Raw genomic sequence first — 26,584 nt, 5'->3', positions numbered from 1 at the left:
AAATGACTGTGTTAAAGTGACCCTGGTATGAATCGAATCCACTTACATCTAACCATGAACACGCGATTGTGATTTCACGGTTATGACTTTTGCAAAGAAACAGAGGGAGATAAATAAAAAAAAAATAAAAAAAATACAGTAGCCATTTAAGGCTCAAATCTTGTTCAGGCAAACAAGACGGAAGGTCGCACGCATTGAGTCGCTGTTTAACTGATGTTACAGTTTCAGAAGACATTGGAATGTATATATGATTGTTTATATAGACTACACGTTAACTATCATGTAGATACGACATATATTGTATGACTATATGAAATCATGACCCTGATCCTTCCATGCTATATAAGAATGAATGAATTGGTGATTCCAATCTTACTGAAACTGCACTGTTTTGTAGAGCCAATTTTCTCCTGCCGTATCGTGCTATATAGTTTGGCGCCTGAAATATATCTAATTGCAAATGATATAGCAGAATAAAAACTGCGCATTTTACTTTGTATACACTATATAATAAAACGGTCAGGGTAAAGAGAATAATCAGGGTTTGTTGAAAGCCTCCACCGTTCCCTTTATTACTGCTCTGACAACAATGACGTCAACCACCATGCACTCAGAACGTAAGCAGAGAGAGAGAGGAGAGAAGGAGCGCAGAATTTCTCCACTATTACTAGTAATTGATAAAAAATAGTTGATATTACCAGAAATTGAAGATAACAAAAAGAGATTATAGAATTGTTATTCATAAGCACCGCAATAAACTATAGCGTAGGCCTACTGTTGGTTCAAATTCAAATATCGTTAGGGGTGCACTGTGCGTTTCATATGTACTTATGTATAAGGAAAGAATGATATATATCAGCTCTCCGTCGGCGGTGTGTTTCCAGGGATTCCTCAATTTGTGTAAATCCTGTAAATATTACAGTGAACTTACACAGGAATTAAAAATTAATATTTTGTATAGGACAATTCGTGTCTGGATAAGGGGCCTCCTGATGTGTAGTAAAGAACAAAGTTTGCTCAATATTTAGCTTAACTGTATATGAATAAATAAAAACCATGCGTTATCATAATTAACGGACAGTGATGAGGCCATGTGTTTCTGTCGCCATGCCAATCAAATGAGTGCGAACGTAACATTCGATAACCGTAGAACACTGCTTTGCTATAATTGTCCTAACTTCATTCGTTTCATCTGCTTTGTTATGTTTATCTAGTTTCTTTTTTTTTCATTTTCTTATTGATCCTCGTGCTTTATTTTCTAATAATTATTTATCCTAATTAATCCTAATTATTATTCAATCAATCGATTCTGTCTAATCTTCGATTACAGCAGGTGCAACCCCATTACCCCCTCCTCCCTCCCCCCCCCCACCTTACCTCCCATCTCGTTTCACATGTGCCATCCCCATCCTACCCCTAAACCGGTTAATCGAATACCGTGTAGGTAAAGATTCTCCACCGTCATATCCTTGAAGTGGAAAGATCAATGTATTCACTGGCATGAGAAAAATCGATAACGTTGTGTACACTCTTTAATCAGGAAGGAACGTAAGTGAGCGAATTATTTAATAAGCGAACCAAGATCTTAGACGCCAAATTATATTGTAAGATAAGTGCAAGCACACAATGGAAACACATTTTGAATGTCAGTGCATAGTGTGCCTATATACTTCACTTTAGTTTCTATGTTGTTAATTTAAAGGCGCAAAATCAATGTCAGCTCGGGTATATATTATGCGTCTTTAAATTATATATAAGGCATACGTCGTTTCTCGGGAGGGTAACGGTTGTGAAAAGGGGCGAAAATGCTGCCGTGAGAACCAGAGCTCCTTTGGGAGTGAGAATTTAATCAAGGCACATGTCAGGTTTGAGGTGAAACGTTTTGGCAATTGCGTAAAACAAGAGATGTTTTAACGTCGGAAGAAGTGAAAGTAAAGTCAAACCAAGAAAGGTGATGAAACGGGACACCGTTGACTTTACTGGGTGGTAATGTTTTCGAAAATGAGAGAATTATGAACTTTTCAACGTCATACATATGTCGACATTTGAACATGAAACAATGTTGCCGTTTAGTATATTGAACGATTTTACGAAATGTGAACAAAAGTTGTGGATGTGAATGTGCGTCAGATAATTTATCGATATGTGAACAAACTTAGAGACACGATGAAATGATTTATCGATATGTGAACATTATAGATGTAGATATGCCTGCATGAGATAATTCACAGATATGTGACACTAAGATGTGAATTATATTATAAACTTCATCATGATCTGTGAACAAAAGACACAAAAGGATCATTTATAGATATGTGAATTTTTTTATAGATATCGTGAGTTGATCTATCGATATGTATACAAATTAAACAAAAGATATAGGCGATGTGAGATGACATATGATAGGTAAGCAAATATGATGTGTAAAATCAAAACCTTGCGTTCATACCTTATTATAAACCTATAATTGTATAGTCTGAATGTGCCTCAGAATGCACCGTTTGGCGGTTTAAAATGAATGGACCCGCAGCTCCCCCCCTCCCCCTTCCCTCCTTCCTACCCACCACCCCTAGAATAGCGGTCGGCTTCAACGACTCCAGGACGACAGCCTCTCCTTTATAAAATCTTTCTAGTTTTCTTACCATTGAAGAAACTGTATATAGTACTGTTTAGTAGATGTGATAGAAAATTAACAAATCTTTGAAAAGTCTGTTCATATTTTTACAACCCTTTACAAAATCATATGTGTCTGTCAGCATTTCATACGACTGCTCGATGGCTAATTGGGTTGTTTTCAAGCTTTTACAAGATGGAGAGAAAGGAAGAGAGGTAGAGAGCGAGAGAAAGAGAAGAGGGAGGGAGGGAGGGAGAGAGGCTGATTTTATTTTGTTTTTCCAACATTCTAATATAGGGCGATGTTATTATCAGTTCACATTGAAACAACAAGAAGCTCTGATTCTCTCAGAAACATACATCTTGTGTCATATTGTAGCCTTCATATCTTTTAAGTTAAAATCATTGAATGAAATATTCGAAGGAGGTTAAGAATGATGATGATTCAGACATCGTGCAAGTCTATAATAACATAACCAATGTATATACACAAAGTCTAGAAATATTGTGTAGTTGAGTTTTCTCCGAGAAATAGTACATTTAAGTCGATACTTTATCAATTTTGCAATAAGAGAGAATAAGAGAGAAATTTTGTCTGTATCCATTGATTATAGATCTAATTTCATAAATTTCTTTTTGTCAAAAAGGATATTCTTAATATTTCTGTAGCGTTAATAATCTTTATCTTATCATGTCACTTGAAACTGAACAGAAAGGATTAATTTATTTCGTTAGTAGTTTCAATTTTGTGTTTATTCAATTCGTATTTAACGTCAATATGCAATATCCATTAACGTTTTTCATGTAATTTGTTATCAAAACTCTAGTTTAATACATATACCAGATGTAATTTAGAATATATTTCTTATTGAAATATGGATTATTTATCCAACGTTGTTACTTTGTCAGTGGTCGTACGAAACAGCATGAAAAGACTAACTATTCATAGCATCAAGATCTTTCATTCATAGACAATAAATCAATATTTTAATATCCGAAAATATAGTGTGCTCATGTTTGCTGTTGAAGTTTGTGCTGTCTTTGAGCACCTATAACAATTATTAAAGTTAGTCCGTGTTTTAACTCACTTTGTTCATTACTTAACACCAAAAACAAACAAAAAACTACCACAACTTAACAATGATGGCTTATTAATATTATTCTACAAAGTAAGGCCTATACCATTGTTATTAATAGTGTATCTTACTTTCAGTGGAAGCATGTGTTTAAAATAACTCCCCATACCTTTTAAATATCATGGATTCATGCTTGTAATCTCGTCCTTCAGGAAATCGACCTTAACGACCATAAACTGTGAAAGGTCGTGTAAAAGTGACAAGTTGAGTTTACAGCCACTGTAATCCTCTAAGATTATGATAGGATTATTTATCCGTGCCTGGAATCATTTGGTTTGTGTTCGTCCTACCGGGGAGATTATTCTACCCCTTGGTAGTACCCCACAATTTGGCCTCAGAAATTGATATTTTGTATGACCAGCGCCGAATCCTTTTGTCGTTCGTATGGCAGACATCTTGTGAGGAACATTAACCGATGTTACGATACTGATAACCTTTTAACGTATGACAGCTTCTATTAAAGCTCTCTACTTTGAGAGATGAAAATATGTCCTTTTTGTAAAAGCCGTCTTTTCGTTTCTGTTTATATACAAACGCTCAATCCAGTTAAGAATTAGTATAAACAAACAGGGTAATGACAAATACGTTAAAGATGTATAATGAATGACAAATATGCAATTAAAATAAATTTCTATTGAAGAGGGACATCGGAATGCCTAAAGATTGACTTTATTAGATTTTAATGTTTTAAAACATCAAGTTGATTTAATCAAATTGATGTTATGTTCAAGTCGTCCGCGTTTGAAGAGTACGACGTAACCCATTACATCGTTTCTTCCACTATCTCTTTTGTTATGTAAAATCTCCATGAAGGATGGAATGATCGAACTGGGGTAGTAATTACCTACTTGGAATATTTGGTTATTACATCATACGGATCTGTATATTTTGTTATACGATTAAATTATATATGTTAAACGTTGTGGTCTATATACGTTTATACACATGTAGGCCTACACCGTTTACTAACAGCAGTATCGTAAGGTAAATAAAAGACACATACGTACATATATGCCTAACAACCAAAGCACACAGTGCACATGCTCGCATCCAAGTACATCTTCAGTAATGATACGCGGACGCACCGCCTTTAATATTCCTGATTCATGATCTAAAATCATTAAGTGTTTTTTTTTCAACGTAATCAAGCAAGCAAGGGTAGAATTGTCAGGCAATGGAGTTAGATAACCGTCAGAATGGTATACACCAGTCTCTTAAATAATTGATTTTCTTAGGAAGCTATTGATATTGATGTGAGGTCACTATGGCCTCACACTAATCAGGTCAGATAACACTCTGCCATCAAAATAAAATTTAATTTGTCACAATTTACTGACCAAAGGAACGTATGTCTGAATAATATAACAAGAAGTTGTAATAGTTATAGATATGAACATATAGATTTTGCTAAAGGAAAATTCAATTAACCGATAAAAAATTAATTTAACTTTACGTAAAAATTAAAAAATCGCTATCTTCTTTATAGGCAAGCTGTAAACATTCCTCTGCCCCCCCCCCCCGACCCTCTCCCTAATCCTGTCCCTCACTTTCTCCTATCTTCACCCAACATTGAAGACGTCGTGGTACCAGAGGCGTATACCCACGGAAAGCCAGAATTGTCCACCCTCCTTTTTCCCCCATATTCACACTGCAATATATAACATAGAAAACTGCACTGTCGCATAATGTATAAGGTACCACTTTCCCATGGAAAATAATTTAAAACCACACTTTAAGTGATCCAATTGGTCTCTGAAAGTTTGGAATTAAATACCAATCTATAACAAAATATAAACTGGCTATAAAACACTCGATAGTAAATGGTACAAATATGCTAAGAATCTAAGCTATTCTATTATAGTAACTCCTCCCCTATCCCCTGTCCCCTCTCCCAGGGGAATAGGTAGCCTTCTTTTTGAGGGGAAATACCTTTCTGGGGGGGGGGAGATAGAGTATTGCTCGAACCTATTTTTTTTCATGAAAGCTAACATATTCCCGGCAATTTTTCTTTGGTGGTATTTTCGTGTCCGTTTGTCCCTTCCCCATGCCCCCTGTGCCCCCTGCGCCCCTCCCAACCGGAGCTACGCACTGCACTCTCCTCATCCATAATTTTTTAGTGGTTTTCTGTAATGCGAGAGCTGGCGGCTCCCTGGTGGATGCAAAGTCAACCTTGATTTAGATGACACTGTCTAAACTCTCATGAGTTATTCAGAAAATGAGTTTCCTGATATTTCGGAGTTGCAGGGAGGACAAAGTCTTGATATAAAGACACTAATTTGACTGTCAGACTATAACCCTAATGAAGAACCAATACAGCTGTGCTTTCAATACAAGACTATACTTTGACAAGAGTAGTTAATCAACGGACTAGGATAATTTATGACTCTCTTTGAGAGAAAAAGATAAACGTAGAGACTGGAGTTTATTTTTTCATTTGCTAACGAACGTGTTAGAGCTATTAGTTTTGTAAATACTGTGACATTTCTGAGGATAAGATATTGTCCTAAAATGAATCAGTCGTATTTTAACTTCACCCGAAAAGAACGTTATTGGATGAGACTTGCCCGGCTGGCGTGCCATAGTGTAAATAAAAACGATGCCTAAAAGATTGTTTTCAAGTTTGCTTTGGAAATTTCGAAGAAAAAATATGGCATATACAAAAAACCTTAGATTACACTCTACTTTTAGAAATGCTGTGTCAAAGTGATAAAAGTATCCAATTTTTAAGAGATTAATGGCATGGGGATAGGAAAGGCATTTAAGGTGCTTTTTTTCCTATTTTTTTTTTTTTTTTTGCGATTTTAAGCAATGAAGTCATTTTTTTTCAATTATTGATGGCAATTCCAGTTCATGGTAACTGGATATACATCACATAAATCCAAGTGCTATATGAATAAATATATATATTTCCATCAATCCCTTTGGAGAGAATAGCAAAGGAACGTTTACAATGGAAAAAAAATATAATAAAAAAACTATGAAAAGTAAAGAAAATAATTTTAGAAACTCATATCAATGTGTATTTTAGACCAAAGTGTTACTACATCAATAATCCCCAGTGCATGCATCGCATTTCTGTGAAAGGTTTTTTTTGGGGGGGGGGATTTAATTTATATTTGTGCGTCCGCTTGTTCAAGTTTATTATCATTTTTTTATTTTATGTGATATTAATTAATTAATTAATTAATTTTCTTTGTCTTATTGTTCTGGGCTTGTTTGTCTGATCGACTTTTAAAGGAGGATTTTCGGTTGGAATTAAGTGTTGTAAGTTTGTTAGACTGTAAGAGAAAAACTTTAATACAGGCTATGTTTCTGTAGGATTACATAGGAAATCTTCCGAATTTCAAGACATTCCAGCTGTTAAAATAGAAACCAGGAACGCTCCTTTAATACCAATTCGATGGTGCTGTCGACTTCTCAGTCCAATCATATCTGCTTAACTCATCGTTTTATAATCTCTGTTTGCTAGACTGCCTTTATCCGATTTGATTCATAATCTTCACGGGGTATTTTCTCCAAAAAGAAAAACACTTAAAGAGTTGAAGAATCTCAACCGATGGAAATTTGTTTCATGAGTCTATCAAAATTAATTTCGAACTAAAATTATCCTTAAAGATTATCTTTAACAACTTCACTGAATCTTTTTTGACTGGTGTGTGGAGTATTTATTTTACAATCAAAACCAACTACATTACAAACATGCAGCATATTCACAATAAAAGTAACATCAAGGAATATGGTTTCAAGTGTTTATTTTTTCATTAGTTAATTACTGATTTATTTTTAGGTAATCACATTAATTCTTCAACTAAAAACACTATCTGTCACGATTGGGATAAAATGTAACATTCAACAGTAAACTACACTAGTCACCTCTAATCCACAGATTGAAGAGCCGTCTAAAGTAGGTAACGCATTAGTAATTGTCATAAACTCGGTAATTTGATTCAGAATTGTCTTCTCATAACAAGGAGATCCTGTTTATCATCCTCCTCCTTTCTAGAATCTACCGCCTATTTATATTTCTCCCTGAAGGCTCTGTTGCTATAGTTATGAGCATATATATATATATATATATATATATATATATATATATATATATATATATATATATATATATATATATATATATATATATATATATAAATATATATAAATATATATATTATATATATTTATATATATATATATTTATATATATATATATGTATATATATATATATATATATATATATATATATATATATATATATATGTATATATATATATATATATATATATTATATATTATATGGCCTTTAATTTGCTCAGTTACACTAAGTTAGATACTATATCACGGCATATTCATAAAAGACCGGGAATGTAAATTGCCTTCACATTTCTTCATATCTCCAGATGACACTCTCAAAATAGTTTGAAGATACAAATGCCCGGAGCTATGAAGATATTGTACCGTAAACAGACGGGCTTGAGGAGGCATCCACTTAAGTTGTTATTGAACATATTGTATATACAAAAACGATTTGGTAATGGACACGATAAGATGGCCGCTTGTGTTTTTCTTGATAAGACGGTATACATTGGCGTCAGTTCAAGACGTTTACATTTTACTCTTAGTTATAGAGATATTATGAGTTCGTTATGTTGCGTACAGTTTCCTTCCACCCCCCCCCCCGACCCCATCGCGCCCATCCTAGAAGGTTAATGCATGTTAGATGAGTTGGAGAGGTTTATTACCCCAAATAAAGTTTACCATAGGAAAACTTTGAGTGAATCAATGATTCATGATCTTATTTTCAAAGCATCTCGCGGAACATACGAATATTATGAAGGATTTTCAATAGTTTTTGAGATATATAGGAACAAAGGGTAAGAACCTCTCAACTTAACATGCTTTCACGTTAGGCTAGATTTTAAGTTTTAATACGGAGATTTTTAAAGCCAAAAGTATTAATTTTACCACTATCAATATACTAATGACTTGATCAATATTAGATCGAATGGAGCGAAAAAGTCATAACATTTGTTTTTTTTACCCCGAGCGACAACCTTATTGACTTGAAGCAAGGTGATAAATATGTAAAGTTCGGTATTTATGAACAATGAAGTGATAGAGCTCTATAGACCTGTGAGAAAATATGACATTTAAACAAACTGAACTAGCTAAGTTATTCATATACAGTTACAACATATAACTGATGACATGTAAGAGTTAGTCACGTGCGTAACGAGTAGCTAGCAAATCAGGCACTCAAAAGATAATTTGGCTCCACGTTAAGGAAACATTACGTCAAATCCTTTCCATAGGTTGATAACTCGAAAGAATGTTTGTTATGAATTCCATATCGCAAAGCAAAGAACGAGTGTTAAATGCGTATCAGAAAACTGACGGACGGACGGACGAATGAACCGAACTACAATTGAAGTGACGGTGAGAAGAAAAGGAAACGTGTTATAGGCTATATTACTTACTTCGTAACGGGACGTAGACATTGATATACAGACAATCCTCATCCATCTTTTCTAGGAATGGTTTCGAATCTTCGATTGGTTTTTGTATCCATCGAGGCGTTGCTGCATCGACATCAAGAATAGCTTGTGGACATACTGCTCCGAAGGTCGTAGCGTTGAGAATATCGTCCCATGAAGCTACGGGATAAGTAGTTCCGCGAAATCTTTTATCTCCAGTTGGCGGCATAGCGTATGGAATTCCCAAATATTGATCAACTTGCTCCAGAAAGTCATTCCTCAAGGAAACTCTTTTACCAAGTACCAATCCCGTCGAGATGGTGACGATTGGGGCTTCTGTTGCAAAGGAATCATCCAAAAGTTGGAGCAAAATAAACGCGATGAGAAAAACATCTTTTGCAGAAGCCAGTTGTACGCCGTGTGTCTGAATTTGTGACTTCATATTGCTTAAGTAGTGTCAAATTACTTGAATAATAAAACACATCCGAGGCACCTTTACATATATGCCCGATGTATACCTAATAAATCCGGCACAACACGGAGTAAACACCTGTGAAAAAGAAAAGAAAAATAATAGATTTGATGCGTATGAGAAGTATGTTATGTGATGAATTTCATAAGTCATGTATGCATGGTCTAAGCTTGTACAACCGCCCTTTGTTTGCCAAAGGTTGGGACCCATAAAGCGAACCAACTGCTTGCATATATTTATCTATCGTCAAATGCATCAAATGCGACATCATGGGAGCGGCCTAAGGCCGGGGTGCGTCCAGGGTGAGGGGCGTACACCCCTCTCCTGTTTAACCCAAAAAGTTTAAAAGTATGTATTAGCACAACCATGCGTGTAGACTTAGAGACATAATTTACAGCCTATCGATGCATTAGAACGCACCATTTCTCGAATATAGTAAAAGACGTCAATATTTAATCATTTAAACTTTATTTTCCACCGGGGGTGAGGGAGGGGTAGTTTTTTGTCGCTTTTAAAATCTTACAGATTCCTAAATGCTTCTTTCAATCGAATTATAATGGCTTTCCTGGATGTGATCTAAATTAGGAAAGAACCTATTCAATAGTAGTTTTTTTTTTTTTTTTTTTTTTTGTAAAACAAGATATTTTTGTATCTGTAAACAAGGTACATTTCTATCTTTATACAAGATTCATTTTGACAGATTCTAATCAATGAAATCGCTTTTAAGGATATATATGTGTATATCGGTTGTGGCGATTATTATAATTTTGATTTTGTCTCACTATGTCGATTTTGTTATTTCAAACAAAATTTCAGATTGTTGGTAGCCTAATTCTAACCATCGCGGGGCACTCTTTAACAACGTTGTAAAATAGACGGCAGTTTGCAGCTTCACCACGCAGTTTTAGGTTGGAAGTTTGCTGTTTTTAATTCTTTTCTGTCCGATTGTGGGTTTAGTGCATGGCGTAAAGAAAAGGATTGTATTTTCTCAGATGTATCGTATTCGTTCAGTATTTCCATTGGACGTATTTGATACATTCAGACTGCGACTGACTCACCAGATCACATTAAGTCGATGAATATAATTAATAAAGTATGCCTGGTTTATTTACAGAGTTACGAAGGCACGGCATATATATATATACAGATATACTTTAACATTTCAAACGATTGCCATTCACATGATAATAACCCGTCATCGTTCTGTTTCCCCAAAACTGGAGGAAGAAGGAAGGAAGGTCGGTGAAATCGACGGTGGAGAAATTTAATGAAGTGGATCGATCGACGGTGAAACCATACACACTTATGAGAGTAACGATTTGGTCTGGCTTCACGGCAAGTAATTGTAAGTGACTCAATGGAACAAATATAAGAAAGAATAGAAAATAAAATGTACTGCGAGGCTCGTGACGCGGTTCAGAAGGGGGTAGAAGAAATCGCAAACATGTTAGGAATAGGAGTGAAACACTGGTCTAGTTTCTATCCAAGCAAAGCTAGTAAAATAAGGCAACTGTGAGTGAAATGTGAGTTGTAAACATTCATTCTGATATTTGACCTCCTGTCAAGTTCTTGAACAAGGGCTGTTTAAAGAAGATGTATACACGACAGAAATGGCAAATTGTAATAAAGAGGATTTGACCGTTACCAGGCGCGGATCCACGGGGTGTACACCCCCCCCTCCCCACCTCCCGCCACCACCCCCCCCCCCCCCGACCCCATGGATGCATAACAAATTAAAGTAGCTATTATAGCACAAACCTTACTTGTAGACCTATTATAGACCTAAAGATGCCTCAGAATACATAATTCCACACCTTTTCATATCTGAGGGAAGACCCATACACGCCCCCCCCCCCCCTCCTACATGGAAGTCAGCTCTTACGACCCCATATCCACACCCTCAGGATTTTTAAAATCCTGGATCCGACCATGATTACGATATATCAAGATCAATACATGAAATCGGTCAGCCAATGACGTATGTCCCTCCCCAATACACCATCCTTATATGTTTAACGCCACATGCATATTTCGATTTTACATGGAGTATATCCCATAGGCTTTTATTTACAAATAATGTTCTAGAGAAAAACTGATCGAGTGGGGGGGCGGGGTGCTAGCATATCGAAAATATGCTCTGCATTCTCCAAAATGAACACAATTGTGTCTTTTTGCTATAGTATTTTATCCTCCCCCGCCCCTTTCTTTCTTACCTATTTCAAAATTAAAATGGGTAGGTCCACTTGCTTATCAATCAACGTCTCCCGAACGCCCATGCTTTTTAATGAATCATGCACACACGGTAATGTTACGTGATGAACGCCATACATGCACTTAATCATATATTTAAAAATAGACTGCAATCGTGCACGATACAAACTATATGCTCAAATTTTAAGACGCCTATATAGAGCTACTAACTATAATACAAGAATATGTTTCAGCCTAAACCGAGGGAAGTACTATATTGCATGGTAACTTGACTGTATGGCTACTGACAATAATCTGCTTCCCCAGTACATGTTCTTTACATGTTTACTGTAAGTTCAAGGCCAACTTAAAACTTCTTATAGCGCAAATACGATTTATTCAAGCTCCATGCGGAATGTCGATTCAATTCGTTATTTTATTAACCTAAATAGAGGTTTGTGTATACGCTGTATATATATGGAAAAGCAGTCATATGAATCTCAAACTGGAAATGATAAATCAGTTACAATTTAGTAGGAATGAAGTTCAAATTCCTTACATGTATATATCACAAATGAATAGTAATATTGCGCATATACATAGTATTATCATGTATATACTTGTTTCATTTTTTTTTTTACATAATTTAATTTGGATTCATCAATGTTTCAAAGGTACCACTTACGGCTGGACGATTCCTCCCCCCACCCCTCCCTCCCCTCCTTTTTTTCTGCCATATATATTTTCTCATTGATTTAACTGTCTTGTCACACTCTTATTAATGGCTTTTCCTCACGTCCTTCAATGCCTTTTCACACTGTTAGTAATGGATTACATCACTTGATTGGATTTATAAACGGTTTAGCAGTTCGGTGCCAGATTTAATTCTATGTCGGTAATGGGACGCCTCGTGATTTGCACATGCGCAGTATCAAATGAGACGAATGTATGAATATCATTAATGTTGTATACGAGATTTGTTAAATATGTCGCCTTTTAATGTGACTTCATTTGTAAGTCAATTTATACTCATCGACTGTTTAACTGGATATATATATATATGAACACAAACCACTCAGAGATAAACATAAAGACGAATAATTAGTTATCAGTTATGTTCATACCCTCGGTTCGCTGTGTGTGTGATGTGGTGTAAAGTATGTGTTTGCAACCGGAAGCACGATATCAGCATGCGCATGTGACTTTTTTTCTTTTTCTATTTTCCTTTTTTGCTCGGCAAGTTTACCAATCTACAGATTTTTTTCTACAAAAATAAAACTGCAGCGTAGACATTGAGACATATTACTAGCTTTGTCGCCAACTGAGTCTTTAATGGGTAAACAAATTATGTTTTCATGCGATGCCCTACATTTCGTCGCGCAGATAGTTTTGCGTACTAACATTATTGAGATGTACATATCTAGAGAGAGGAAATTGGAAAATTTCAGACTTACATTTTAATGTATTATTTGAGCTAGCACTTTATAGTTTAATCTGATTGACAACACAATGAAAGGATTTCAGTATTGATAAATATTGATTAACAACATCAACTTAATATCTGTATTAGCAATTTGACGATCGGCGGTGGAGCCGGGGGAGGTTCAAAGGTTATACGTGTCTCCCGTTTTGTGAAACCTCCAGAGTGTTCCTTTGCATAAATTAGATTTGCTGCTTTTGAAAAAAAATAACCCTTAATTATTTTCTTGATTAAAACAGTACAATTTTGTTATTTTAGCAACTGCCCTTTTGTTGAAAAATTGCATCGCAAGAAAGTGCCCGTTCGTTGAAAATGAAGAAACAAAATTAAATTTTAAAATGGTCCTTTCATTGATAAACATTCCAAACTGGAATTTTGGGGACGGAATTAAAGACGTTTACATTTCTTTGGAAAGTTTTGAGATAACTTCGTGGTTTGCCTCTTCAATTAAAATTAAAATTTGTCACTACTCTTCGAACTGTCCATCCCCCCCCCACCGAATTGAACCCCTTCCGCCCCTCTGGACGTTGACTATATCAATTTGTACGTGGATGTATAGTATTTATATAGCAATAGCACACCGAGTAAAGCTTTTCGATTTTATAGAGGAGCATATGAACAATTTTGTGTACATTTGTTGTTTCATCGGAAAACGGAATTGCGACCGTACATATATCTCCCCCGCCTTGGATCAACCGTATCCGTAGAAAATAAAATTTCTCTGTTTTTAATGTATTGCTCTGTTGATGTCAAGATAAAAATACACTTACAAATGACAAGCAACTTCATCTTATGAAAACAATTCTTGTACCTTCACTCCATCTTGTAATTGGCTTCTTGTGTTTCTGTATTACAGGAATAAATCCACTCGAAGCATGATATATATATATATATATATATATATATATATATATATATATATATATATATATATATATATATATATATATAGATATAGATACATATATATATATATTTATATATATATATATATATATATATATGTTTTTGTTCAGTCCATAGTCCAGTTTATTATACAGTTATTTATGTGTATGTATGCGCGCGTACGTGTGTGTGACGCAGCTGCGAGATCGTTTTGTCTTACCAGTAATTAAACTAGTAATATTTAATTAAAGTTATTGATTTGTAATTTCGGGCTCAACGACTACTGCTGACGTGTCTTCATAGTGATTTCACACAAGAGTTTCGTCGCTAAGATATATGTCATACGATTACTCTTTAAGTCAAAATTAGCATTTCAGTGGCAAAAAATGGCAATTTCCAGTCCTGTAATGACGGTATTTTTAGTACAATATTAGTCAGAAAGGAAGGACATTTTGGTAATAAGAAAGAAATAAAACATGACGTCAGGATTGTATATACAACCATTTTTTTTAACACTTGTTTTTGTAAGATACAGTATATAGAATGGATGCCTTTATTAAGTTATTTTTAGAAGCTACTTTTAACATATTTTAGGGAAATGTAAATGCTGTTAATAAAATCAATTCAAATGATGGTTGAAGGAGATCGTTACAGTATATATATATAAACCCTACTGTATATAGTTTAGCTAAAGGAAATTATATTTATTAGTTTTTGAATTTTGTTGGGAAAATATGAGACGAAATGGAGATTTTAAAATCGTGAAGCAAATATTGATTTCCCAGAATGGTATTTGGCGTCCGGGGTTTCACAACCGGCCAATCACAGGGAGTTAAATTGCATGTGACCTACAGGAGCACCGGTCGTTAACATTTTAAAACAGTCGTTCAGCGTGCGATCATTCAGCCGATACTCAGTAGTTTAATATGTGTATCGGGTGGATCATTGGTTGTTTAGTTATACGATGGATAGTTATGCGACTACGGATCTTGACTCCTACGTAGCGACAAGTAGATTACTTACGATGGATAGTTGTACGACTATACGGATCTTGGCTCGTTGTACGACTTTACGGATCTTGACTCCTACCAGAGCGACAAGTAGATCACTTACGATGGATAGTTGTACGACTATAAGGATCTTGCCTCCTACATATAGCGACAAGTAGATCACTTACAAAGAATAGTTGTACGACTATACGGAACTTGGCTCGTAGTACGACTATATACGGAACTTGGATAGTTGTACGACTATACGGATCTTGACTCTTGGTGAACGACTAGGCGGATCTTGAGTCGTTGTACGACAATACGGATCTTGACTCCTACATATAGCGACAAGTAGATCACTTACAATGGATAGTTTTACGACTATATACAGATCTTGGCTCGTTGTACGACTATATACGGAACTTGGATATAGTTGTTATACGACTATACGTATCTTGATTGCTACTTGAAGACAAGTAGACCACTTACGATGGATAGTTGCACGACTATACGTTTCTTTACTCGTTGTATGACTATACGGAACTTGGATAGTTGTTATACGACTATACGTATCTTGATTGCTACTTGAAGACAAGTGGATCACTTGCGATGGATAGTTGTACGACTATACGTTTCTTTACTCGTTGTATGACTATACTGATCTTGGCTCGTTGTACGACTATACGGATCTTGGCTCCTACATAACGAAAAGTATATCACGAGTCTGTCGCGTTGCGTTGTGTCTCTTTCCAAAGGCGTGGAAATAAGTGGTTCAGACGATTCGTCTGTTTTTACCTCCATGGTCTAACTAGTGGAACCAGTGTCCTCAAAGTCCAGGAGCCCCAATGTGTTGGTTCGAAATTTTAAGTCAATTTTTAAATTGATGGTCTTGTGTCAAGTAAAGTTAAAATGAAGCAAGCGTGAAGCCACCACCCCCAACCCTCCTCCTCTTGAACCAGGCGCCTGAAACCATAACAACGTCACCGTATCTTCGTTAATTCTCTCTCTGTCAGTGTGAGGCTGGCTTACTATATTTTAAAGCAAACCTTTAATCACCTGCATGCAATGTCATATCATACCGTATATTATCTTATACTGTTCAATTTAGTGTAGCATATTACGTAGCTCTTCCAAATACATTTTCCTTTTTATAATTTTGGGGTACATGTACCTGTTTGTAATCAATGAAATTTAAACAATAATAAAAAAGCAAAACAAAAATTTAAATAAAATCGACTAATGGCGGATTGCTTCAGCATATACACTTTTTATTCCAAACGAGTAACATCTAATCTTTGCTGGGAATGTTCACAATCATACATTTTTCACTCACATGCTAAGAATGAATTAATTGAAATTTAACTCTTATAGTGCAATACATGTTTGTTGACTTTGGTACGCTCTGGATACTGTTTTTTTTTTTTTTTTTTTTTTTTATAAAATTGCCCTGCGTCATTATTTTCTTCAATAGTATACATTTTCACTTTTAAAATATTATAAAATTGAAAAAAATGTATATAGTGTGTATAAGTATTGGGTAAAAAAAAATAACTTTTAGTTACATATTTTCCCTCAAACAATTAAATCACTTTTAATGATTTGAGTTGAAATGTTTAAGTGCAGATTTTACCGTAGAATTTGTATTAGTTTTCATCCATGCAATTAACTAAGATATAAATAACTTTCCTATTGTTATTATTATGTTACAATGTATTAACTGAGTACTGTGCGCGAATCGGAGACACACTGATTAAATAAGTGTAGGAAACTCCCTATTCTACCTTATCGGTTGCCATGTCAACGATATAATTAAGGCCAAATTTGGAGAAGATGTAGGCCAACTGCATTAAGCCAATCAAAATATTTCTCACAACAGAAATTAAGACCTTATATACATGCATGATCACAGAAAAGTCGTAGTAGGGTGTTTCCTATACTACAAAGGTTATATTATGTTTGCAGTTTCATATACATCTACGCAGGTTAAACAATGACAATTTTAAATGATTATTAGGAATATCCGCAAACAATTGATTTTTTTTTTGCTTGTTTTTTTGTTTTGTTTTTTCTTATAACAATCGGTTAAAAACCATCAATTCCTGTCATATGAACAAAAATCATCCAAACAAGTTGTCGACGCATTTTTTTTTTATATTAACGATTGTCTTTTCGAAAACATTTGGGTCGATTTTATTTCATGCAATGGAAAGAACTTTTTTTCAGTCTTCAGCTAAAATAAAAACAAAGAAGTGTAAACATATACCGTAAACTCCTTGAAACCATTAAGGATAAACTTAATAAAATCATTATAAACTTGTTTAAAACAGATAAAAACAAAATTTACTTACCTTAAGTTCTTCTTCAACTTTGAAATGCCAAGAATGATACTGTCAAGGTCAGTGACAGCCGAACTTATATTGGTCTATACTTTAACGGTAAGTTTTGGTATAACACTGTACCTAATCGCCATAAGAAGTACAACAAACAATTTATACCTTAAGATGTAACTTTATTCTCATAAAGAAATCAAGAAGAGTCCTTGTAAATCCGTTAATAGGCAAACCAACAGCATAGGCAAGTTCTGACGCTTCCGAAATTGTGATGTTATAGTTTCAATAAATGAGAGCACTTACAAATTAATATTTTTGCAAAACTCAATTTTTGTGAACTTCTGCTGTTTCGTCTTCTTTGCTAAAATACAGTAAAATATTTCACTGTCGCGGATGAAACTTTCAAAAATACAAAACAAAGCATATATATCCTCTCCGTGTTGTTTTTCACAAAGTTAATTTTCCACATGCACATCATCGGTAGAGCAATTACCTCATGAGGTTAACATAGCGTAATATAGAAGTGATATAAAAGAGGTTGCTTGCAGGGTATATCGGCAACGATCTCTCCGCATGCATTGCTTATTAATAAAACTCATCTTAGATCGAAAGTTACTCGGCTACGATACACAGCTCTAATGTATAGCGCTACTTCATTGATATTGACGCCTCGCGTGAAATGACTTGATGAAAAAAACATCCCTTGGGTGATTCCATTCATCCGAGAGGTATATATTTTATCCTTCTTGTTAGACTGATGCTTCGTCGTCATAATTTGAAATAACATCGTATCCATTTTCCTCGCATGTTTGCAAAGGATTTATTTAATAAAAAAATTGTCATTACTCAGAGTTAACCTTAATTTATTTCTTCTTTGTTTGGCTTGATTCATTATTCCAACATATTATGAAATTGAAATTGTAACGGAATGGAATGTACTCTTAATTTAGTTTGCGGGTTTCCATCATCGATCGTGTAAGAGGACACTCGTGATTACAAATTCCGATACTTCGATATAAGTAATACTTGCATGATCATTGATAAAAACATTCTAACATTAAAAATGTTTGTAATTATACGACTTACTGGAGATTTGGCGATTAAAATAATTTGCAATACTAGTTGTAAATAAAGGAATGCGTATCATATATATCAGCATCGTGGTGGCTTGATGGGTATACTGCAATGATATAAAGGTACACCATGCATGTAATTCTATAACCAAATATGTCTTATATATATATATATATATATATATATATATATATATATATATATATATATATATATATATATATATATATATATATATATATATATATATATATATATATATAATTTTTTTAGCCGTCCTAGTTTTTTAGGTAAGCTTCGCTGTTCTGTTTACTTAATTTGACGTTATGAAATTGTCCTCGCGGCTGAACTGGTCACGTGGCAACAAACAGAAGGCTACCAATTTTATAAAAACTGAACAGCGGTCCGATTTGTGTTAGCTAAATATACTGGCTATATAGGCCTATATATAAATATATGAAAGTGTTAGAGGTAAATGTTAAGTGTTAATGTTTGATCCGAATGTCAGGTTACTTTCTTCCGGTTTGAAATAAGTTTTGAAACATTACATTTTAAAATTAGGTGTATTCGTTCGACGGGGAAACGTGTAACCCAACCGGTAATGTTTAGCAGGAACAAATTGCTTTAGAGAGGTTTGCCAGTATCTGTTGATTCCAGGTTTGCAATAATAGGTGTCGGACACGATATGCATGATTAGTTTGGGTGAATTAAATAGACTCACAACCCACATATGCTATTTCTCAAGAAAAAATATCTTCCTTTCTACCCTTCTACCCTTTTAACTAGATGACCTTATTCAAAAACATTGATTTATTGTGTGTTTTTTTGGTAGGGGGGGGTTATTGAGGAGGGAGGATGAGAATGGGAATAGGTTATTATATTTATATAAGATAACCATTTGGCTTCGAACTATACATTATAAAGAGGACGCATGCAGGGAAAGCTAATGTGAGTGTTCCTTTGTGAATGTGAGGCCGCGGTCACATGTTGAGGTGGTAACATTGTCTGTCAGTTTTAATACACATCTGAGCAAATACAAAGGCCCAGCAGCGCATGGTGCTTTCCCTTAAAATGAAAACGACGTTGTTTATTCCTTACTTAATTTGTTGTGAAAAGTTCGAGCTAACGCAGAAATAATGATAAGGCAATTTACTGCATAATGATTGTTGACGAGACCGCCTACAGTGAGCCGAGAGCCTCATATGGACATATGCCACTAATCAATATATCCAGTTAATACTAGGGGAATGCACACGCTAAGCATATTAAAATTAACAAGGCAAACGAACCACGTTTCTCTTAACTCATCAAGTTAACAACTCAATAAAACGTTTTGGTTAATTCCGGACATGTCTAAACTTATAGGTTTCCAATCCGGAGAATAAAATTGATCGGGTGCTCTCCCGGCCAGAGCAGGTGGTATTTTCTGTAAGTATACATAGCTTAGATGTAGTCGTCGTCGTCATTGTCATCGTCATCGCCATCGTCATCAACATCATCATCATCATAAACACCACCATCATCATCATCATCGCCATCGTCATCATCATCATCATCATCACCATCATCATCGTCGTCATCATCATCATCATCATCATCGCCATCGTCATCATCATCATCATCATCATCATCATCATCATCATCATCATCATCATCATCATCATCATCATCATCATCATCATCATCATCACCATCACCATCATCATGACCATCATCATCATCATTACTGGCGTCATCATCATAACTATCATCACCATCACCACCATCATTATCATCCCTTTGGTTGAATTAAGGTGAATAATGCTTGATATGTGATCCCGGATATTTGCGTGGTTCGTATACCATCTAGTTGCATGCATGTATATACCATGCATGGACTTTCTTTTATTATTATTAGTACTATCACCCTCACATTTTCTCGATGCCTCAATCACCCGTTATTCATCTCATGTAAAGCCATCGTTGAATACCCATCTTCGTTTTCTACGCCTCCCCCATTTAAAAACATCTGTATGTACTGAATCACAAAGTTGCATCGGAGGCGACTGTTCTAAAGAACACTGTGACATCTGGTGCTACTAATGGCGAAGAATTTTAATGATAAAAATGCCGGAGGGTTCTTTTTTCAAATGTATTTGTCGTTATGCATGTGTCTTGATGAAGTATATCAAAAGACGTAGAATCAAACATTTCAGGATAACGACCTTGGGCCAGAAAGGAGGAATCAGAAGTTGCTGTCTGGAACAACAAGTGGAGTAATTCGTGTTTTTAACCGAGAGGTTATAAATAAAGTGACATCATTTGAGACGACTATATAGGCTTGTACGTTAAAGCAATCACCGTAAAAATTGATTTTAACTGAATCTCATTTAAACCTTTTCTTCAATTACGTCAAAAGCTATGTAGGAAAGTTTATTTAACATATGGTAGAAAGTGAAATATAGTTCCTTCATTTTCGTACTTTGTGGGAAAGGTTCCAGCTATTCAGCGCGATCTCGCTAAATGATCAAAGCTTATTGGCATGGTTATTAAAGTTCTTATTTTCTTATTACTCATGTTCGGAGTATTCTTTGTCATGTAGTTCTCAGCTGTGAGTTCAAGTAGGCATGCTGAGTAATTTGTGTATTTTTCTGTTGTTCTACTGATTTAATCTTTCACATAACGGTGGTAATATTTCAAGATTTCAGTTGTAATTTTAATGGGGATAGTTGTATTACGCGAGGGCTAAGAGCCTAATAACCCACCACAGCACCCCCCCCCCCCCCCAGTCTCACTCCTACAGTGTACTTTCGATGGCTCTGGCGGTTTGAGATTTCATATCATAACACTGTTTTCGTTATATACATACATCATGTGTTAAGACGACAAGGGTATTATAAATATTACATAAAGGTGTTCAAGGGGTGTAGGTAAAATATCAATATAATACGAAAAGGTAGGACACACTATCGGGTCCTTACTCTGTACATATAATTCTAGTATAGCAGGCAATGCTCACTACAGGACTGAATACGTCAGCTATAAATGTCGTCATTGCACAAGGTTGGCTTAGACTTCCTCATGGAACCACTCCGCCAACCTATCAATTTTCGTTTCAATGCCACTAGAGTGTGGGATTGGTATAGGCATTTTAATACCATTATTGCACAAATTGTCGACAGAGTATAATATCTCAGTGACAAGACATGTATGAATGAGTGAGATCTATGTGATTAAATGGACCAGTATTTGAATTAACCAGATCTGCACCAGAAACTGCCATCAATTGATAAGTGAACAGACAAAATATGTAACCATTCGAAAGTATGGTCCAGTAAGGTGCCAGCAAATTGTAGCTAATAGGACACAAAGGGGTTCTTTATACATTCCTGGACTGCAATCACGCCTACCGTGCTCTGCCATATGTAAATGACTCTGGCGTATGCTAGCAATTGAAGAGGGCGCACTTAAAGAATATGTTATCACCGAAATGTCCTAAGAATTTTGGCAAACTTTCAGAGAAGATCGGAAGTAGGTCCTGTGTGGCAAACCAGGCACGTCTGAAGAGTGTCCAATCGAGAGATGGAAAAATGCCAGTATTTAACTGTTTTTCGACAAAACTGTTGTTTACCTTTCTAAGTACACAATAAAAGGTCACTATCTTCATTGCAGTTTTCTTAATTTCAGTGAGAGGCAATCATTCGTTACAAAAATAAAGACAGGGTTATCAGTTTTGAAGTTGAAATGGAGCACTTTTTGATGTTTAAAAAACTTCCGGGGGAACTGAAACCCCGCCCCCTCCCCGACGGCCTCCTAGCTCCACCACCATGGATGCACACTTGACAAAGGTAAACATTGGGCTATAACTGAAAGGGCGCTTTCGTTACAAACACCTAAATTGTCACATAAAAGTGTTGTGGAAAATTCTCTGTTTATTCCGATTTCAAGTGTATGAAGCACAAGTAATATTTCTGGCTTCATTGGCTTCGATGAGCAATCAACAGTATATCTTCCACTGAATATAGTGTAATTAGTGTTAATATGCCCTATATTCGTCCAACATGACTTTTAACACTGTTCATGAACAAAACTAACGAACTGAATAACAAACTTTGTATTCATAGTAATGAAGCTTCCAGAAGAGCGTAGCAAAACTGAAATCACCTAAACTGGTCACCTTATTCCACGACTGTCACACTACGACGTTGTCACAGAGTGTTAGCACCAATCAAAATAGATCTCAGAAAAGATTTAGGGTTTCAGCCAATCGCAGGCATTTCCTGGATAAACAACATGTCTGCGCCCATGTGTAAACTTATGCCGATCCCGGTTTCAGTAGTGTACATGGAATTACGTACTAATAGCCAAGGCCTATACTAGTTACAGTCACTTTATTACGCTGAACAACCAAAGTGAAGGCTTCAGTTCCTATTTTTGATATGAACGCAATGCATGTGTGCCCGGTGACTGTGCTGAGGACTAGCAGGTAAAAGTGGTCGGATTTTCACAAAATAACGTTATTGCGTTACTTGACAAATTGACAATTCGTCCATATGAGTCAGTTACACACTGAAACGTGAGACTGGAGTAGGCTAGGCCCTAATAATTAAATAGGCAAAGGCCTAACGTTTACAGCTCGTATGGCACCTGTACCTATTTATCTGAAAACCAAACTCATGATGAGGGACGTGTTGAAGATTCATGTGGATCTTCCAGGCAGGTAGGTCTAGGCCAGGGTTGTCCAACCTTTTGCAGAGGAGGGCCACATGGAATGATTATGATGAAGGAGGGGGCCGCATGAACCCTACAGTAGCCTACGCTCGATTTTTTGCCCGAAGCCCAAGGCAACAAAATGTGAGCACTGCGAGCAGAGCGCACTGATTATACAGTTGTTATTCTGCCGATTCGAAGTAAGCTTTCACATTCATATGGTACGGATTCTAAAGTCAGGCCCTAATGGTACTGATTTATTTTCCGTCCTGATAAAACGGATGAACGGACCGCCCGCCCCTCCCCCCTCCTCCACTGAGAGAGTGTCACAAAAACTGACCTGTATGCAGTTTTTTGGACGCAGAAGGTTCGGATGATGATTATATAGCTTCAAATTGTTATCAATATATCTGCTCACTAAAATTTCGCACCGTAGATAATCTCTGGCGGGCCGGACGCAGCCTTGAGGCGGGTCGGACTGTGGCCCGCGGGCCGTAGGTTGGACAACCCTGGTCTAGGCTATATAATGTTTCTTCTCCAGTCCTACATTTGTTCAAACAAGAAGATATTATTCCTACTTCCCCATGATATTTCAGAAATATGATAGATTTGAAGACAAACAAAGGTCTGATTGAGATATTGAAATGCAATGGTCTCCAACTGTGTAAACTCATTGAACTTCAATAGGCCTGTACATGTTATGATATTCGTTGTAAATTGATTGTGCCATTAATAACATTGTCTGCAAAAAAAAAACATTTTTACAGGTTGCACAAGATTATTCTTCCCCTGATGAAGTCTTCTCAAAATAGGTGGGCTGTGTGGAATGCAATGTATTTTCCATATAGTGGAGACTTACTCCACATCCATGACTTACTCCACATTCATCATATTCATACATTCATCTGCTGATGGTTCTCCAAAGTTTCATTCCCTACAGTATGTGTGGCAATTGTATTGAGATATGATTTGTTCTTTGACATTCAACTCCAAAATTGGACTTCAGTTTTAAAGTTCCAGGTGCTAGAAACATAGACCAAATTGATTTTTTTCTTTTTGGAACTTGTTAGGCCATTATATAATCTGTTCTGGTGATGCAGAATTCATTCAGCAGATGGTTCAATTCCATCAACAGATATCATACAGCCATACAGTTTCCAAAAAGAAGGTCAAGTATTCGGCACCATCATGAGACTTGTAACAAAAGGAATTACAGGATTTTTCAATCCCAAAGCTCTCGTTGAATTTCCTCACATTGTCTACATAGGAATTTTCTTTGTGATACAGTAATCTAGCTTTCTAGTGTCAATCACTCTACATAGCAAATGCGAACAGTAGGGGTAATTTTAAAGTTATCATGACTTCATTATAGACCATCCACTGGTGTTCCAATGAAAGGCTCAAAATGAGTTGTTAGCTTGGCAGCTAACTTCAGATTAAACAACAACAAAAACTGTTTAAAGAAAATGTGTTTGGATGGTGCCATCTCAGACTTTGGAACTACTGGAACAGATAACTATTATAGAGAAGAACAGCTTTCAGCAAACTGGTTATCCACCATAAGCCATGTGTATGGAAATGTCTGTAGTTAGTGGACCTGAAGTTTCCCACCGGGATGCTCTGTAGGCTAGTGTAGGCCCATATGTTTAAACAAAAGAAATTTTTATTACACACATAGGCATACATTTCTCATCAGTGAAACAAATTGTTGAACTATGCAAATATTACAGCATGTTGGCATGGCTGAGCTAACATTGGATGATTTTGAGCACCTCTTGTAAAGCCAATGTGTTCATAAGCACCATTAGATGACTGGAAAAAAAACCGATATTTTCACTTGTATGTAATCCATTTGTGCTTAACTTTGCACCTAACCACCCCAGATAAAGTTATCATGAACAATGTTCATCTTGTATAGTGTTCTCCATAAATTCTCCCTTCGTATTTGCTATTCTGTGTTCCCCAGTTTCCATTAAGGACATGCATTAGTCAATGAATCACATATATTATCTGTCTAGTTTTTGTCCATTTTAGGGCACTGTACCACCCCAGAAGTGTTTAATACTGAAACTGGTAAATGGAAAGTGGTGGACACAGCATACATAAGCCTATGGAGAATTGGGGACAGCATAATGAACACATAAATTGGTGTCACTGTTCGTGTGGCTATGTAAAGGTCTCTTGTAATTTCTTTATATTCTTGCAAGGAAAAAGTTAATGAGTAAAATGTTTTGTGCAGTATAGAGGCCCGGTAAAGAAAGTAGATATGCATTGAGAGTGTTTCAAGTAAATCACTAATTCCAGGTGGGGTTCCTCTTAAAGGTGTACTTTATTGGCTAACTATACTAGATATTCAAATATGGTCACCTTTGGTCAATATTCTTAAACTTTTTTTTTATTACAAACTTTGAGGAAAATTCCTAACTGGGACATTTAGTCATCTTGTGTGTTCCTTAAAATTTCTGAGAACAGTTTGTATAGTAAAGACCTCCAGGAAAGTACTTTTGAAAACTTCTAGCAGTTATAGCATGCTAGAATTTGGGGCCTATACTGACTACCTTTAAAGCCAAAAGTTCGACTAATCTCTGTTCCAAAATACCCCCAAAAGTATGAACAAGTATTGTTATTCTATAGTGGCTGACACTGGGAACCACCACCTGCCAGTAAGCACTTTGTAGTACTTTAGGGTGGAGGTTGAGGGGCTGGGGGTATCTGACTAAAACTGAAAGGTGTTGCCAATTAGAAGCATAAACACAGTATGTCTTCAGGGAAACAATATTCTTGATAGGATTACAAGCAAATCACTTATAACAAAGAAGAAATGGAAAAATAGAGGCTTAACTTTAAACATGAAGGTAACCTATGGGTTTTCTCTCCTGACCAATGCAGTAAGTACAAGGCACCTTTCAGTATGTGAAATGATTGTGTTTATCCTATGGTTTTAATTTGTTCTATACTTCTAGAAATAATTAAAAATTCATTGAATTCAATGCATCATACTCATGGTTTCGTGGGCAATGACTTTGTTTAATACCCTGTAATACCCAGGACACCTTGAAGCAGGAGCCACGACAAAGCAAAAGCATGAGAAATGATCTGCAGAAAGTTATGAACAGTTGTTAATTTTGTTTTCTTAACTTCCTGAAATCTACGAAATATATTGTATTGCTTCCTAACTATTCGTTTATTTTACTACATTTTATTCATGAAGGCACCAATTCAATGCAAAGTGTGTTACTTGAGATGCCTCGACGATG

General features: G+C 35.8%; 1 protein-coding gene across 1 annotated transcript in view; it reads right to left on the bottom strand.

Moving 5' to 3' along the window:
- The window catches only part of LOC139975045 (neuroligin-4, Y-linked-like), a 33,103-nt gene extending 14,889 nt beyond the window's left edge, over positions 1-18,214 (bottom strand). The window contains exons 1-2 of the mRNA XM_071982660.1: positions 17,583-18,214; positions 9,222-9,768 (exon numbers count right to left, since the gene is read on the bottom strand). Coding sequence (XP_071838761.1) covers positions 9,222-9,660 — 439 coding nt within the window. The 5' untranslated portion in view covers positions 9,661-9,768; positions 17,583-18,214. The remainder of the gene's footprint in view (positions 1-9,221; positions 9,769-17,582) is intronic.
- Between the last annotated feature and the right edge of the window lie 8,370 nt (positions 18,215-26,584).

The sequence above is a fragment of the Apostichopus japonicus genome, chromosome 10 (assembly GCF_037975245.1).
Source record: "Apostichopus japonicus isolate 1M-3 chromosome 10, ASM3797524v1, whole genome shotgun sequence".
In the NCBI taxonomy this organism is placed as follows: Eukaryota; Metazoa; Echinodermata; class Holothuroidea; order Aspidochirotida; family Stichopodidae; genus Apostichopus; species Apostichopus japonicus.
Note: the sequence above shows the minus strand (reverse complement) of the source record. Positions and strands in the feature narration are given on the sequence as shown.